The following is a 16,263-nucleotide window of genomic DNA, read 5'->3' on the forward strand; positions in this document are numbered from 1 at the left end:
TGTTCTTTGTTGGTAAGTATCATAAATTGTTCATTTTGTGTGCCATGAAGCATTTTGCAGTGTCAATGATGTTTGCTTGTGTTGTATATGAGTTGTGTATCATCTTGCATGCTGGTTAGCAGGCTTGGGAAATTGCAAATCAACTAGTTCTGGGTTTGTTAGTTGGGCACTTCACGTATGTTGTGTATATAAAAGTTCCTGCTTTCATTTCTACCCAGGAATTTTAGACACCAAATGAGAAGAAATAAAGACCTTAGTTTAATCTATTGTGTCTTAGGTTATGTGGTTTTAGAATTTCGTTTTATAAGTGGTGGCATGATGGATGGATGTTAGCCAATGAACTCTAGCTGATGTAGGCATGAAAGATTAAATTAATTTCATGCTACTTCGCAAATTTTTCTGTCCAAGATTTATTTAATAATGCCATTTTTGTAATTGGCATTTAGCTCTAGAGAAGTGGGATAGTTGATCCGATAAAGGCTTCTGTTGGGTTATTGCTCATACTTGTTAGCTCGAGGTCTTGACAAATTTTTTTCTTGTTCGTGGCAGTGTGATAAGGTGGCTCCTCTTCTATTAGCTAGTTTGACATCATGTTGTTCAATTTTCATGAATTATGCTTTTTTAGTGAGTTTTCTGTGTTCTGGTGTAGGTTGATACTTGTTAGCTTGAGGTATTGACAGTGACAATTTTTATTCTTGTTTGTGGCAATTTGATATGGTGGCTCCTCTTCTTGTAGCCAGTCTGACATGATGTTCAATTTTCATGAATTGTGGGCATGGTTAAATGTTGTGTCTTTGTTAGTGAGTTCTGTGTTATGGTGTAGGTTGATAGTTGATATCAAGCCTTTTCTCATTTTGTCTCATTTATAGATAGTGTCAGTGATCTTTGGATTGTGTGAGTGGTTTGAGTAGAATGTGGCTGATGGAGTTCATTTCTGTTTAGATGGAGGTTAGACCACACGTTCTAATTAGTCTTATCCATATTATTATTTCTTTGTTTATCATTTATTTTTGAGGAATTGCAAACCACCTAGTTATGGTTAATAATGAAGAGAAATGAAAGGTCAACAGAATTTTTGGATATTTATTTAACAATTTAATGCCAACTCTATTTTTAGGGCTGAACTATAATTTCTGTAACCTTTGCGAATTAAGGGTATTTTTGTAGTTTAATTAAGTCTTGAATTTCTGTTTGGGAGAGGAGTTTGAGTAATGTTGTTTGAGTGTTTTTTATATACATGTGGGTGGAAAAGTATATGAAAATGTGTGTAATGTTGTTTAAAATGTGAAAATGTGTGTTAGAACACACTTACCAAACAGGGCCTTATCTTAGGTTTTTGATTTTCTCTGTGTCCAAGTTAGTCTTTTATTAGTTATTACTTTATTAGGTTTTTAGTTTATTGGTCAAATGAGAAGCCCTAATGATGCTACTAGTACAACAAAGAGTCATTGTGTATAATTGTGCTCGTGTACTTAAACAATAGGAGGCTGCACATTGGCCTTATTGTTCTTCCCTCCATTTCTCTCGCTTTTCCTTCTTTTTGATGTGCTGTCATTGTTAGCCTGTATCGTTCGAGTGCACTGTCCACTGATTGTGGAGAAATTTGATTTCCAATTCTTCTTACCTTTTTTCTTCTGTACAAAACCTCCTCATTCTTGAACCCTAATCCTTATGTTATAAAGTTTTAAACCCTAAATCCACAATTTCTCTTAAACCTTAACAGGCCACAAGTACATGTGGACAAATTCTGTAATTTGTCCTACATAACTAGCTCAATTAGTGCATCCAGGAACAAGGTGGTGTGTGAGATCTTGAGTTCAGAAGTCAAGGCAGACCAGTTGTGTGCATACTAGTACAATTAAAAAAAGAAGAAGGATGTTTTCTAATATGGTGCATGGTTTCCTTGGCATTGCTTTAGCAGGGGAATCCAAATCTATTGGTTTTTTATGCTTTTATAGGGGAATTTTAATCTATCAATTTTTTATAATAATGTTCAATTAATTTTGAGGTTTGTAGTATTTATCTTCTTGTGCATTTCTTCAATGAGTGTCTATTTCTTATATTGCAAATGATTTATGAACATCTAATCAGTTGTTGATTAGAATCCATTTATTTAGTATACTATGATTTGCAGCTCATTTATCACTGTTTTTTGGGGCTTCGTGTGTATTTCTTACTGGATTAACAATTTATGCTCACATTTTGAATTTAATTTGTAATAAATCTGCTTAAATCTTGAGATTGGCCCTTTTTCATGGATCCAGACTTTAATTGTGAGTCAAACCAATTCTTTCTTTATTTTTCACATGAAGTTTGCTGGTATCTTTTTATTGGTACTTTCTTTGTAGCAAAGCCTTTTATTTTACTTTAATTGAGAGAAAGATCTGTGTTACCATACTGACTTAGGAACAGTAATGTAATATTTTTCCCAATTTTATTGTTGGATGATAACTTGTACATGCCTATCCTGAGGAGTCATGGCTGACAACTTAATTGAATGGATCTGTTTACTGGCAGAAGCAAAACAGTTCAAACATTATAAAATTGTTTATAAATGGTCAACTTCTTATAAATTGTTCATAAAAGATATTCATAAAACATTGCCTTAATTTTTTTTTTTCCAATTTTCTTGTGTGAATAATATTGTTACGAGGTGGCAAAAATAAGAGCATGAAACGAATTTAACCTCCGTGACTTTGTATCCACAGCCACGCACCTGGGAAACATTTCACAAGTTTCTTATGTTTGGCTATGATTCATCGCTTATTCACTTAGAACACATAAAATTTTTTAGAAGAATAATTGTCTAACAATGTGTCAAATTATTATTATTATTATTCTTATTTTGGTTAAAAGGAGATAATATATAAAGCAAACTAAATGGCCACAATAATACAAACCATTCTTATCTGAAGCTAAGGAATCAAATTCTACCTGGGGGGTGGGGTGGGGTGTGTCGGTACTTTTGCTAGAAAATTAGAGAGTTGGCTGAAGACCAACTGCTTGAGCAGTGTTCAGGATAGAAACAAGGTGGTGTTTGAGAACACCATTCCCAACCCCAACCTCCATAAAGTTTGTATCAGAGAAACTATAGATTATTTCTACTGTGTGGGCAAATCCAGGCAGCTATCCCTGAAAGTTGTTGTCCCGATCAAATAGACTAAACCATCGATGGGGTGGCACAAGCTTAATACTGAAGGTGCATCCCTTGAAAATCTAGGGAAGGCTGGGGCGGAGGTATCATCAAAGACAGCCATGGAAATTGGGTGAAAGGATTCTCGAGTTCGATTGGTTATACCACCAGCATTATATCAAATTATTATTATATATTGGGATGCCAATGCAGCGATATTGCTAGGTGCAATAGGAAAGTTAAAACCTTTTATTATTTTATGAGAGTCAAAGCCTTCAACCAATAAGTAATTCTGAAATTTTATTATTTTTGTTGTTCACATGGTATATTGGTCGTAGTTTTAGCATTTTGCTCTTAATTAATTTTAAAATAAAATTGAGTTTTTTGTTTTGTTTTTTGTTTATGTATATGTTTATTTACCCTTTAATCTTTACTCTATTACTGATTGGAATTTGATACCTTTGTTGATAGAAGCAATGAAATACGTGCTTTTTATTTCTTCCTAATGTGTTTTGAAAAAAAGAAAACAATGCCTCATATTTCTTAGCCCTATAAATGAATTTTTTTTAAAAAAAAAAATTCAGAAATGTGACTCATTACTAATTGGATGCAGGCTATAAAAGCAGAGTAAGAAGGTACAAAAATTCATCCTAAGCTTAGGATAAATTAAATAAAGTTCTAGAAGTTGTGGACACCCATATTTGAAAAAAAAAATTATGTATATCAATAGAGAACTATGTCAATTTGTTACAAGAATATCTGATTTTGAATATCATATCCATATAATTGATTGCATCAACCCTCTAATTTACTCTAAGCAATCAATTCCTTGATTTTTGTCTTCAATTTGGGGAAAGTAAATCATACTATCCAACAAGTATATATGTAACAGTTTTGAGGCATGTATAATTACAAATCACAGTTTAGTTTTTTACTTTCACTTTATATTTTGATGTTTTTTGTAATCAGTTATACGCAGGAGCATTTTTTACAAATAAAAATTCAATTGCTTTGCGCACCGTGCATTTTGTGATTACAACTCAAATTTACCCCTTTAATTACCTCAGCATTGTGATCCTGACCATAATTACAGATCTTTTCTTATTAAGTTTTTATTATGTGTGGTTGCCTATCAACAAGAGCCAACTTTAAAGTAGAGCCAATAGTTAAATCAAACCAAAGTAATTTTTTATTATCAATAAAAAAATGTAGATGAAAGTTTAGATAAAGATTGTAATATATAAAAAAATGATATTCTACAACAAAAAAATTATTTATCTATAAACATATCATATTTTAGATATATATACATGTATTATTTATTATATATTTTTGAAATTCATCAACATATACAGAATTTTTTTTTTCTTAAATTTATAATTTTTCTTAAGTTAATATGTGCAAACATGTATTAGTTGTTATGTAACTAATTAAATTTGAAAATAAATACACACATTATACGTTTACATTCATCAATTTAAACTATTAAATCAATCATAAAACTATACAATGAAAAAAAAACTGTTATTACTATTATCTTTCAAAAATCATAAAAATTTCTCTTCTTTACGAATTTTTGAATATAAATAATTAAATTTAAGTCACTAGGGTATGCATTTATTGTTGAATTAAGTATGTTCTTTCATGTATATGCATATGTTTATGTTTAAGTTCATGTTTGTTTATATAGAAAAATTTACCCTTCAGAGTTAAAAAATCACTCTATCACTGATTAAAAACTTTGATATCTTCATTAATAGAAGCAATGAAGTACATAGTGTTGATTTTAATTGTTGATTTCTTGCCCATGTGTGTTGGGGAAAAAAATGCGTCATAAATCTTAGCCTTATAAATGATTAAAAAAATTTAGAAATGTGACTCATTAGTAATTGGATGCAAGTTTTAATTTGATATGGTGGCTCCTCTTCTTGTAGCCAATCTAACATGATGTTCAATTTTCATGAATTGTGGGTATGGTTAAATTTTGTGTCTTTATTAGTGAGTTTTGTTTTACGGTGTTGGCTGATAGTTGATATCAAGCTTTTTCATTTTGTGTCTTGAAGCATTTTGTCTCATTCATAGATAGTGTTAGAGATCTTTGGGTTGTATATGAGTGGTTTGAGTAGAATGTGTCTGATAGAGTTCATTTCTGTTTAGATGGAGGTTAGACTGCACATTCTAATTAGTCTTATCTATATTATTATTTATTTTTGAGGAATTGCAAACCAACTAGTTATGGTTACTAATGAAGAGAAATGAATGGGTCAACAGAAACAAACTTAACAGACCTAACAAATATAGTTAACAAGTACAAATACAACCTGTTGTAGATTTGACATGTAGTGCAACACCAATATTGAATATGGGCTGTAGGCTATAGCATACTGATGCTGCCTGAGACCAATTGTAGTATAAAGTGTACAACATTATTGCTTAACAGTTATTAGGTCATTTTAGGTACCTCATGTACATGAAAGATTGTGTTTTCATTTCAACCCACGAATTTACGACATGTGAAATTGTAGTGTTTTGTGACATCAAATGAGAAGAAATAAGGACCTTACTCTAATCTATTTTGTTTTAGGCTATGTGGTTTTAGAATTTTGTTTAAGAAGTTGTGGTGGGTACATCATGTATATAATAGATTGTGTTTTCATTTCAACCCAGGAATTTTCAACATGCAACCTTGTACTGTAATGTGACACCAAATGAGAAGAAATAAGGACCTTAGGTTTTGTGATTTAGAATTTTGCTTTAGAAGCTATGGCATAATGGATGGATGTCTTGCTAAGCCCACGAGCTCTAGCTTATGCAGGCATAAAAGATAATTTCATACTACCTTTCAAATTAGTCTATCCAATATTTATTTTATGGGGGCACACATGCGAAGACAATTGAAGTAAGAGTCATGTGGTTTTAATGCCAATTTTGTTTCTAGGGTAAATTGTAATTTTTGTAACCCTTGCGAACTAAGGGTATTTTTGTCATTTAATTAAGTCTATTTCATATATTCCACATGATTTATGAACATCTAGTCAGTTGTTGATTAGAATGCTTTATTTGGTATACTATGATTTGTAGCTCTTATCACTGTGATTTGGGCTGTGTGTGGTATTTCTTACTGTATTAACAATTTATGCTTATATTTCGAAGATAATTTGTAATAAATCTATTTAAATCTTGAGATTGGAACCTTTGTCATGGACTCAGACTTCAATTGTGATTGAAATAAATTCTTTGTTTGTTTTTCACATTTGCTGTGTTCTCATTTCTTCTCCTTCCTTGAAGTTAGGAAGCATTTACTGGTATCCTGTCATTGGTACTTCTTTGTAGAAATGCATTTTCTTTTACTTTAATTGAGAGAAAGATCCGTGTTAGATGCCAAACTGACGTAGGAACAGTAATGTAGTATTTTGACCCAATTTTACCTATCATGAAGAGTCATGGCTGACAACTTAATTGAATGGATATGTTTACTAGCAGAAGCAGAATAGCTCAAACATTTATGACATTGATTTTTATCCTTTTGAATTTTGTTTCTTTATCTAAGGAGAGCCACATAAAAATTGAATTGATAAACTTTTCCCAGGATGTACTAACTGTTAAATGTAATTCTTGACTGTTAATCAATTTTACTAAGAGCACTAGCATTTACATCCTCAGTTGCTATTTTACAACCAAAATTCCAAAAAACATGCTCCATCTGGGTTGGTATATGAAAAAAATTATACAACCCGTGAATAATAAGTTCCTAAATATACAACCCAGTGTTCATGAGTTGTAAACTTAAAATCTAATTTTTTATTGTTTCTTTCTCCCTCTCTTTTCTCTTCTCTGACTCTCCCTCATTTCTACCTCCACTGATCTCTGTCTATCTCTCTTTCTATTTGATTTTTTTTCTCTCTTTTTTGTTTCTTTCTCAGCTGTTTTTGGTTGGGTTGAATTAGTGGTTAATGGGTTTAAAGTAGTGAGTTGTTTCAGTGGTTGTTGGGTTCTGATTGGTGGTGGACATTTGGGTGTTGGTTGGGTTTCACGGTGGAGATTGGGTTCGAGTCACGGTGGAGATCAGGTTTGAGTATAAGTCACGACGGAGATTGAGGTTGAATTGAAACCAATCTCCAATCGGTGGGTTGAATTGGTGTAGATCGGTGGTGCTGTGGTGGTGGTGGGTTTGGTACGGGTTTTTGCGTTGTAGTTCTATGATGGCTTGTGGTGGTGCTGGTTTACTAGATCTATGATTTTTTTTGGTGGTGGGTTTACTGGTGGTGGTGGTGTGTAGTGCAGCGGTGATGGGGTGGGGTTGCTGGGGTTTTTTTTTTTTTGGTTGGTGGTTGGTGGTGTGTGTGTGGTGGTGGGGTGGGTTTCAATTTTGGATTGCTGGGTTGTTTCAATTTTTAGTGATTGGGTGGTGGTGGTGGTGCTTGCTGGGTTTTGGGGTGGTGTGGTAGAGAGAGGCTTGTGGTTCAGTGGTGGCTTGTTTTTAGTGGTGGGGGTGGGTGGTGGTGATGGTGTTTTGGTTGCTGTGGATAGAGAGACAAAGACAGAGGGGGAAGAGGGAAGAGAGAGAAAAAGTAATTTTTTTAAATATTATTTAATGTTGTAGTTTATCTGTATATATTAAGAGGATTCATCTGTATATATTAAGAGGATTCAGAAAGTTAGTTATTATTTTTTTTTCCGTCAAAAATACCCCTAAATTAATTAACCAACAACTTAAAAATGAGGTTAAAATAGTAAATTGGCAAAAGAAAGTTAGTTATTATTTTTTTTATTGTTAAAAATACCCCTACCTAAAACTTAAAAATGGGGTTAAAATAGTAAATTGACAAAAATTTTAAACTCCTATTTCTACATTGAAATGCTTTCATACTTTTAATAAACTCCTACTTTTACGTTGATTTAAATTTATACTTCTATTCACTAACTCCCTACAAAATAGAATCACTCTTTTGTTAGTTTTAAAACTCCTCCAATCTACAAAACTCATCCCACGTTTTGTTTTGTTTTTTTTTTTTTGGTTTTTTTTGGTTTTTTTTTTTGTGATTGGAAAAATAGAAATCTCAAATTATAATAAATGCAAATTATTAATCTTTACTCAAAAAATAAAAGAGCCTCTAAAAATAGAATCTGGGATGTTGTGTGAATTGTAAAATAAGATGGTAAAATAAATAAAGTAGGTTCTTAGGGTGTAAAATAGAACTTTTTTGGCATCTTGAATGCTAATGCTATAAGCAAAAGAAAAAGGGGGAAAAAAAACAACATTACCAATTTACCACTACTTTGACCGATTGATTTTGAGCCAAGTTCAATGGCTTCTACGCGTAATAAACTTGCAACATCTCTTTCAATCTTTTCCAATTTGCTTTAGACCCATTGATGTTGCCTATAGTAGTGTGTTCCTTGGCCAGGCCAGCCTATGGGCTGGGTCGTCTCTCGATTGCTAGGTAGGCAGAAATTGAACTGAATTGTATCTCAATTGACAAAAATGAAGGCTGTGAAATCAAATCATTCCGCCTTCTATAGAATAGAGAACCAATGGGCGAAATGGTCAACTTCTTAGGAATTGTTCATAAAAGCTATTTATAAAACATTACCTTATCTTTTCCAATTTTCAGGTGCAAATTGGAATAGGTATTGCACGGTTGCACCGTGCAGTTCACTAGTTACCTTAACTTGTGAAAGAGAAGTTAAAAAAATTAGTGTAAAAGTAAAATGATAAAAAGTTTAGAGGGTTATTCAAGAGCTGAGATTAAAAATAACTTTTGAAACTTTTAACCTTTAATTTGCAATTGCATGATGCAATAGCGAGCAATTGGACTTGATCTCAGTCTTGTGAGTAATATTGTTACATGGTGACAAATATAAGAGCATGAAACCAATTGAATCTCGATGACTTTGTATCCAAAGTCACGTATCTGGGAAACATTTTACAAGTTTTTTATGTTTGGCGATGGTTCATCGCTTAGAACATAGAAAAATTTATAGAAGTATAATGGCCCGTTTGGATGGAGGGAAGAAGGAGGAGGAGTAGAGTAGAATTGACTAAAAATAAGCTAATTTTAGGTTAAATATACTCTACTCTACTGTACTCTCTTTCTCTCTTCCTCAATTCAAACGGACCATAATTTTCTAATGTGTTTCAATTATTATTATATAATGCTATCACCTGGTGTAATAGGAGAGTCAAAACCTTTATTATTTTTTTATGAGAGTCAAAACCTTCAACTAATTCACAATTCTGAAATTTAATTAATTTTGTTTTTCACGTGTGTTATATTGGTAGTAAGTTCAACATTTCGCTCTCAATTAATTTTAATAAAATAGTTTTTTTTTTATAATTTTTTATATAGTATTTTCCTTATTATATACTTCTATATTTTTCTCATACATGTCTCACATGTGACATGTGAGACTTTTATGACAATGAGAAATGTGTTTCATACATAGGAGGTATCTTTACCTTATATGTCAGTGAAAAATGTGTTTCATATGTAGGAAATATCTTCTCCTTATCGTATTTAATTATTTATAAATAAAAAAATACAGATAATGAGACAAAGGATGAAAAATTATTATCTGTATATATTAAGCGGATTCAAAAAGTTAGTTATTGTTTTTTTTTACTGTCAAAAATACCCTTAAATTAATTAACCAATAATTTTAAAATAGGGTTAAAATAGTAAATTGACAAAAGAAAGTTAGTTATTGCTTTTTTTATAGTCAAAACTACCCCTACCTAAAACTTAAAAATAAGGTTAAAATAGTAAACTGACAAAAATAATAAATCCTTACTTCTACGTTAAAATGTCTTCCTACTTCTAAAAAACTCCCCACGTATTTATTTTCTCCACATTTTAAAAAAGAAACGTGTAACATAAAACTTCCTAACTTTTCTTCTCAAAAAAAGAACTTCCCACTACTCACGTTTGAAAGAAAATAACTACACCTCCAATAAAATACGAAAAAACTATCCCACATTAGATTAAAAAAAAAAAAAAAAGTGTCAGACTAAACTATCCCATGTTTCTTTTTCAAACTATTATATTATCAATTTTTTTTTTTGGATTTATTACATTATCAATTTTTTTTGATAACTATTACATCATCAATTGGATTTGGATAAACAAGCAAAAGCTTCTAATTGAAAAATGAATCCTATTATCTTAGAAAAAAAAATCCTATCTATTTTTTCAAATTGTGATGAAAGAAAAATTATAATACTAAATCCAAAAAAAAAAAAAGAGCCTCATCGCACGCGCGAAGTGCGTGTAATGAGGCTAGTTATTATTATTATTATTTTGATGGAATTTATTATTATTATTTTTGGATAAGAAAAACATTTTACGATTAAAATATTTTCTTATACTGCAATATACAGTTCAAGTTGTCTCTTTAAACGAAGACCCGTTTAGTGCTCTAGTAAAAACAAAATCACTGCACTATATTTTTACTTTTCATTATTTTAGGGTATGTTTGGTAGGCAAGTTCAAACTCATATTTTTCACCATTTAAGTTCTCTCTCAAATTTGAATATGCCGCATGGGGTAAGTTTCGTTCTTTTCACTCAAATTTTGCGTTTCCCGCTTCTCACAAAACCCAAAAAACCGTAGAATTGAAACGAAAACACAAAATCACAATCCAACCGTCCAAACAATTAAAAACCAACGGTCCCAGATCACGATCCGCGTCGCTCAACCTAATTGGCCCACACAACTCTCCACCCCATATAAAACCCCAACCACCCTAACCCATCTTCTCTCACATTCCACGCTATTCAAAGAAACTCACACACGCATTCAGTTCCCTCTCAAACCTTCTTCGATTCCCAAAAGTTTCTCTCTCTCACTTTCTTCAATGGCCGGAAGAGGCAAATCTCTCGCCGCAGGCACCGCCAAGAAGAGCACGTCTCGGAGCAGCAAAGCCGGTCTCCAGTTCCCCGTCGGCCGTATCGCCCGTTTCCTCAAAACCGGCAAGTACGCCGAACGCGTCGGCGGTGGCGCCCCTGTCTACCTCGCCGCCGTCCTCGAGTATCTCGCCGCCGAGGTCAGTTTACAGTTTTTGACAGTTACAAAAATTCTGTTACTTTCGTTTCTTTTAAAAGTAGAAGGTTTACTTCTTTGTTATCGATTTTTAAAAACGTTTTGTGCGGTGAATTTTTCAATTTTTTAGGTTTTGGAATTGGCTGGGAATGCAGCGAGAGACAACAAGAAGACACGTATAGTGCCACGTCATATCCAGTTGGCGGTGAGGAACGACGAGGAACTGAGTAAGCTTCTTGGGTCGGTGACCATCGCAAACGGTGGCGTTTTGCCCAACATTCACAACATGCTCTTGCCTAAGAAAACCGGCGCCGGTTCCAAGAGCGGCCCAATCGATGACTAGACCGGAGGAGCTTTTGCCAGGGAAAAAAAAAAAAGAATTGTGGACAGCGGTATAGATAGGAATTGTGGTTCTTAGATTTGGTGATTGTAAGAATTGGTAGGAATAGGATTTGATTAGATTAGGATTTTCTATTGTCGTTCTGTTTGGATTTTTAGATGGTTTCTTTGCTTTTTGACGATTCAAGATTTGAATTTGATTGTTAAATGATTTGCAAAATTGAAATGTGAATGATCTTTGCAATTGTCTAAATTATGATATGTGCTTTTTTGGGCTTGGGCTTTTTAATGAGTAAAAGATTGATGTACTAACAAATTATGTGGTAAATCGTAAAAATGAAGTTTTAAAATCACAAATTATTATATAGTTATTTTTGTTATAATTTTAATGTGGTAAATTGTAAATAAATAATTATTATTTACATATGGATTTAGTATTTTTTTTATACCAATTATACTTTATTATATCATAATTTTAGCAAATCTTATGGTTTATATAATAATATGAACTAATTTGAATGGGAAAATGTGTTGTATAATTAAAATATTTGTTCCAATATTTTCTTTGTTATGTTTCTCATATTTAATTTTTTAAAAAAAATTACTGTTACATATAATTCTACTTTGGGTAGCAATTGCTCACGACAAATATTTAGGTGTGTTAACTTTGAAAAAAATAACGCATATCAAAAAAATAAAGACTGAAACTTTAAAGAGTTCTCTCTAAGTACACAAATATGAAATCAACAAGAGCGCAAATTATGCAGTTTCTTTCCTTCAAATTTCAAAAGGTTACCGCTAAAAAAGTAATTGAAAAACAATGTTTTCAAACAATCATCCTACAAATTACAACCAATTAAATAAAGGTACTCCTGTGCTTTGATGTATGTAAAGCTTATTTCAATTAAAGAATTCAAACTTGACAAAAAGAGAAAAATATAGTACTGTAAAATTAAACAGAGGCGGTGTTTGTAGGGCCTGCAGCACCTCCAGCAGGGTTCCTTGGCTGTAGTCTCTGTTTTTCTCTTTGGGCAGCAGTGACAGACACATAATAGGAAACTGCAAATAGTCCATGAACAAAGCATAAAATCCCTCCTATAGACAGGAATCTATGGTGTGCTATCCCACAAGATTTTCTTGATCTCGAATTCGACATTGTTCCTATGATGAGCATCGAGAATGCAACGACTAATACGATCCTGATTGGTCACAAAGGTTAAGCATTAGAACACTCTAGTTTGGGCTATACAATTATCTTTACAAATATTATTCCCAAATTCATATACATTTTTATAACATGCTTGAGTGTTAATTTGTGATTAAATTACAGACAGTACTTACACGCAAATCACTACGAGTGCTTGATGAAAAGTTGATTTTGGTGTATCAATCGTAAGCCGACACTTAAGTATGTTATCTTAGTTACCTTAATTAAGGCTATGATGTTTCCACGCAAATATAGTTGTATCATAATCTACTTTCTGTTTGAAAACCTTTTAAAAAAAAAAAAAAAAAAATTCTCACTACTTTTTAGGTAATGGTGTAGAAGGGATTGTGTAACGTTGAGCGTGCAACACATACCAAGCGAAAATGAGAGAACCAATAGCTAATTGCTGGTTTGGTGTGGAATTTGAGAACTCCGCCTTGGACCCAACGCAAGTGCAACCACCAAGCAACTGAGCAATAACATGAGCAAGGAGTAGAAGTATAATTGCAGCCAACCCTAGCTTGAAAGCCTGATAGCTTGGGTCTCTACACTCAAAAATCCACATCCTCAAATGTTTCACCTACGAAATAAAGACAACAAAAGAGAAAAACAACAAGTTATTAATTAAACTTGGAATTGAAATTGTCACTATAAATTCAATTATATGGTTAGAAACTTAAAAACACCTTGTTTTGAGAGATTTCAGCTTCAATGCCAAGAATCCCAGCAATAATGTCCAAAATCATGATCAAGAGGCAGACAAGAAAGCCATAGTTTCTGGCCATTTTTTTTCTCCTTTCTCTGAATTCAGAGCTTTGATAGCGGTGATTGTAGAAAAGGAGAAGGGAGTGATTCTAATTCTATGGGCAACTTCCCACGCTTTTTATTGGCAAATCTTTATGGGATTTAGATGAAGAAGGGAATACGAATAAAGTTGAGTCATACATGCAGGCCTAGCTATAACATATATATAAGAAGAATTAGCTGTGCTCTCAGGGTAAAAGCTTCCTTTGTCTTCACATGTTTTTTCTTTTTTCTTATTTTGCCTCAACCTTTCTTTTTAAAGTTTGGATTCCTTTCATGGGGAACAAGGAAAGCAGAGTATCACCGGCAGGATGTATCTTGTATGGACAGCTGATAATAGATCCCACACTGAGTTCCAAAGTCATATGGTTTTGAGCTCTTATTCCTCAATAATTTATTGGCCATGACTCAATTAGTGTTAATGAATCAGGTTGCTTATGTAATAGTATGGTGATCGAAGTTCCGCTAGAGTCTAATTCACAATGGAATACATGATCTCCTATACATAATTAGCTAGGTCTTTGAAAGTTCTAGTAGTATTGGGAAAGAAAAGAATCATAGCTAGTCCGAACGAGTTTTAGAGGTACGTACATACTAGTGATTTCTTAGCAGTTCTTAAATGCAATTTGCTTGCTTTGAAAAAGGCCTAGAATCTATCCTTTGCAGGCCTTTAAAAATGGCCTCCATACACCCTGGAATCTACATATGGCATCGATATTGAACATTTATTTATGTAAATCTTAATAAGAATTCATGTGGCATTTCACTCTTCAATGTTAATGATAATGTTGAATACTTGCAGGGTTATTGTGTAATCGAATTTGGATTTGGAGGCCAGAAATAAAATTTTGTTTAAGAAGTGCAGAGTGTATCCTTCTCAATTTAACCGCTTGTTCCTATAGCATTATAACTGTTTAACTTTAGAACTCCATCCCAATTCAAAGGCCGTTTTGACGCAGCAATTAAACATCACAAGATGTTACTGGCAGTCATATACGTACAGAGATGCAAAGGCAAAACCATCCACGTCCAATCTTGGATTCCAGAGAAGGAGAAGAAGAGATCTCTCTTTTTGGGCGAGCCTCATGCAGCCCATTTTGAAGTTTCATCTTTAATGTGCTCTTTAACCTTCTTTTTTTTCTTTTTTTTTTTTTTTAAAAAGAAATTTAATTTGTGCTCTTTAAGCTGGTTATAGCAATATTGCACTTAAAAGAGGGATGTTCTATGAATGTGTTGTCTTTGTCTAAAGTTCTCTTCTTTCTCATATCATTAGCTCCATCCTTCTAAGAGTAATTCTTAGGTATTTTCGAAGTACGAAGTATGATGTTTCCACCTCTCACATTTATGATGGGTTCACTCATTAAATTTAGGTAGAGTTTTACCATGAATGTGAGAGGAGGGAATACTATTTCTCCGTATTCTAGGAGTACCTAAGAATTTTCCACATCTTAGAGGTCTTTATGGCTTTGGTTTGACAACTTTGATTGTTAGTCCATAAGGATAAATCTTAGGTTATTAGTAAAATTAAAACACATAATTGAATAACATTTTTTTTGGGGAAAGATAATAATATTTGTGCTATATTAGTCAAGACAAGTATCTATATAATATCTAAAAATTAAAGATTATCATAGTGAATTTGATCATTTGTGTCATGATTATCCCTCTTCATTGGTTAATAGACAAATAAACAAATGAGTAAATGAGTTAATCAAATGGACGCTTACAAAATAAATATTTTAACATGACACGGATTGTCTCAATGAATCTAGAATTTTATTTTAGAAAAAAAATTTCTTTGAGATTATATGGTACAATATAAATTTACATTTTAAACGCATAAAAATTGATAAATATTATACACATTTGCATTGATATATACAAGCCCACAGCTTATCGGCACTTCGGGTTGTGAAAACCCAGAAGGCGTTTTAGATCAAATTAGACGGTTGTATGGGAGATTAAAGCTCAATGGGATACCTAATATAATCTTAGATTCATGTGGCAAAAACAATTGGTGGATCACATCTGCTCTCCACTCACATGAGACAGGATCAATGAGACTACTCACCTTGGCATCGGGTGGAATGTTTGGGAGAGGTGAAACAATCGTCCTATAGCATTGGTCACAGAGCCATTTTTTTAAGAATAAAGATTATTTAAGTATCTTTTTTTTTGAGAGAAGATTATTTAAGTATCTTTGGGGTATTTTTGACATTCTTTGAAATTATAGCTAACTTTCTAAATTCTCTTAATATATACAGATTATATATCTTTTTTTGCAAAATGTGTATAATAATTATATGTCGTATAAATTTAGGGCCCGTTTGGTAACATTGTTTTAATAAGATTATTTATATTTTTTAGAAATATGTGTGGATGAAAAAGTGTGTAAAAATACGAGTAATATTATTTATTTTATTTTTTTTGGTTTCCCGTAGTATTTCCTCAAAGTTTTCAATCAGATATTAATCATTGTTTATGACGAGTGAGCCCATAGTGAGGTAAATTACTGGTCCAAGTAGTCTTTTCAAAGTGCTGGTGCCTAGACCTGAATTAGGAAACTTTTAATCAAATTCAAGACAGCCACTTTGAAATCGAATACCCAACCACTCGGCCAACTCCGCTTAGTTACTTGTAATATTATTTAAATACTTGGAAAACTGTTTTTTAAACTACCGTTATTTTATGTGAAACAAGAGGATGTGCCACGTGGGCACAAGTCAAGGACGCGTGTCAGG

At 32.7% G+C, this 16,263-nt stretch overlaps 2 protein-coding genes across 2 annotated transcripts; one reads left to right on the plus strand and one right to left on the minus strand.

Moving 5' to 3' along the window:
- Positions 1-10,876: 10,876 nt before the first annotated feature.
- Positions 10,877-11,767, plus strand: LOC115972783 (probable histone H2A.1). The gene is made up of 2 exons (XM_031093035.1): positions 10,877-11,176; positions 11,303-11,767. Exons 1-2 carry the CDS (start codon positions 10,988-10,990, stop codon positions 11,513-11,515), a joined length of 402 nt encoding a protein of 133 aa, XP_030948895.1. The 5' UTR covers positions 10,877-10,987; the 3' UTR covers positions 11,516-11,767.
- Positions 11,768-12,389: 622 nt separating this feature from the next.
- Positions 12,390-13,658, minus strand: LOC115972732. The gene is made up of 3 exons (XM_031092994.1): positions 13,405-13,658; positions 13,093-13,298; positions 12,390-12,710 (listed from the first exon to the last, which is right to left on the minus strand). The coding sequence occupies exons 1-3, from the start codon at positions 13,501-13,503 to the stop codon at positions 12,464-12,466; spliced, it is 552 nt and encodes a 183-aa protein (XP_030948854.1). The 5' UTR covers positions 13,504-13,658; the 3' UTR covers positions 12,390-12,463.
- Positions 13,659-16,263: the final 2,605 nt, after the last annotated feature.

This window comes from Quercus lobata, unplaced genomic scaffold (genome assembly GCF_001633185.2).
Source record: "Quercus lobata isolate SW786 unplaced genomic scaffold, ValleyOak3.0 Primary Assembly Scq3eQI_73, whole genome shotgun sequence".
In the NCBI taxonomy this organism is placed as follows: Eukaryota; Viridiplantae; Streptophyta; class Magnoliopsida; order Fagales; family Fagaceae; genus Quercus; species Quercus lobata.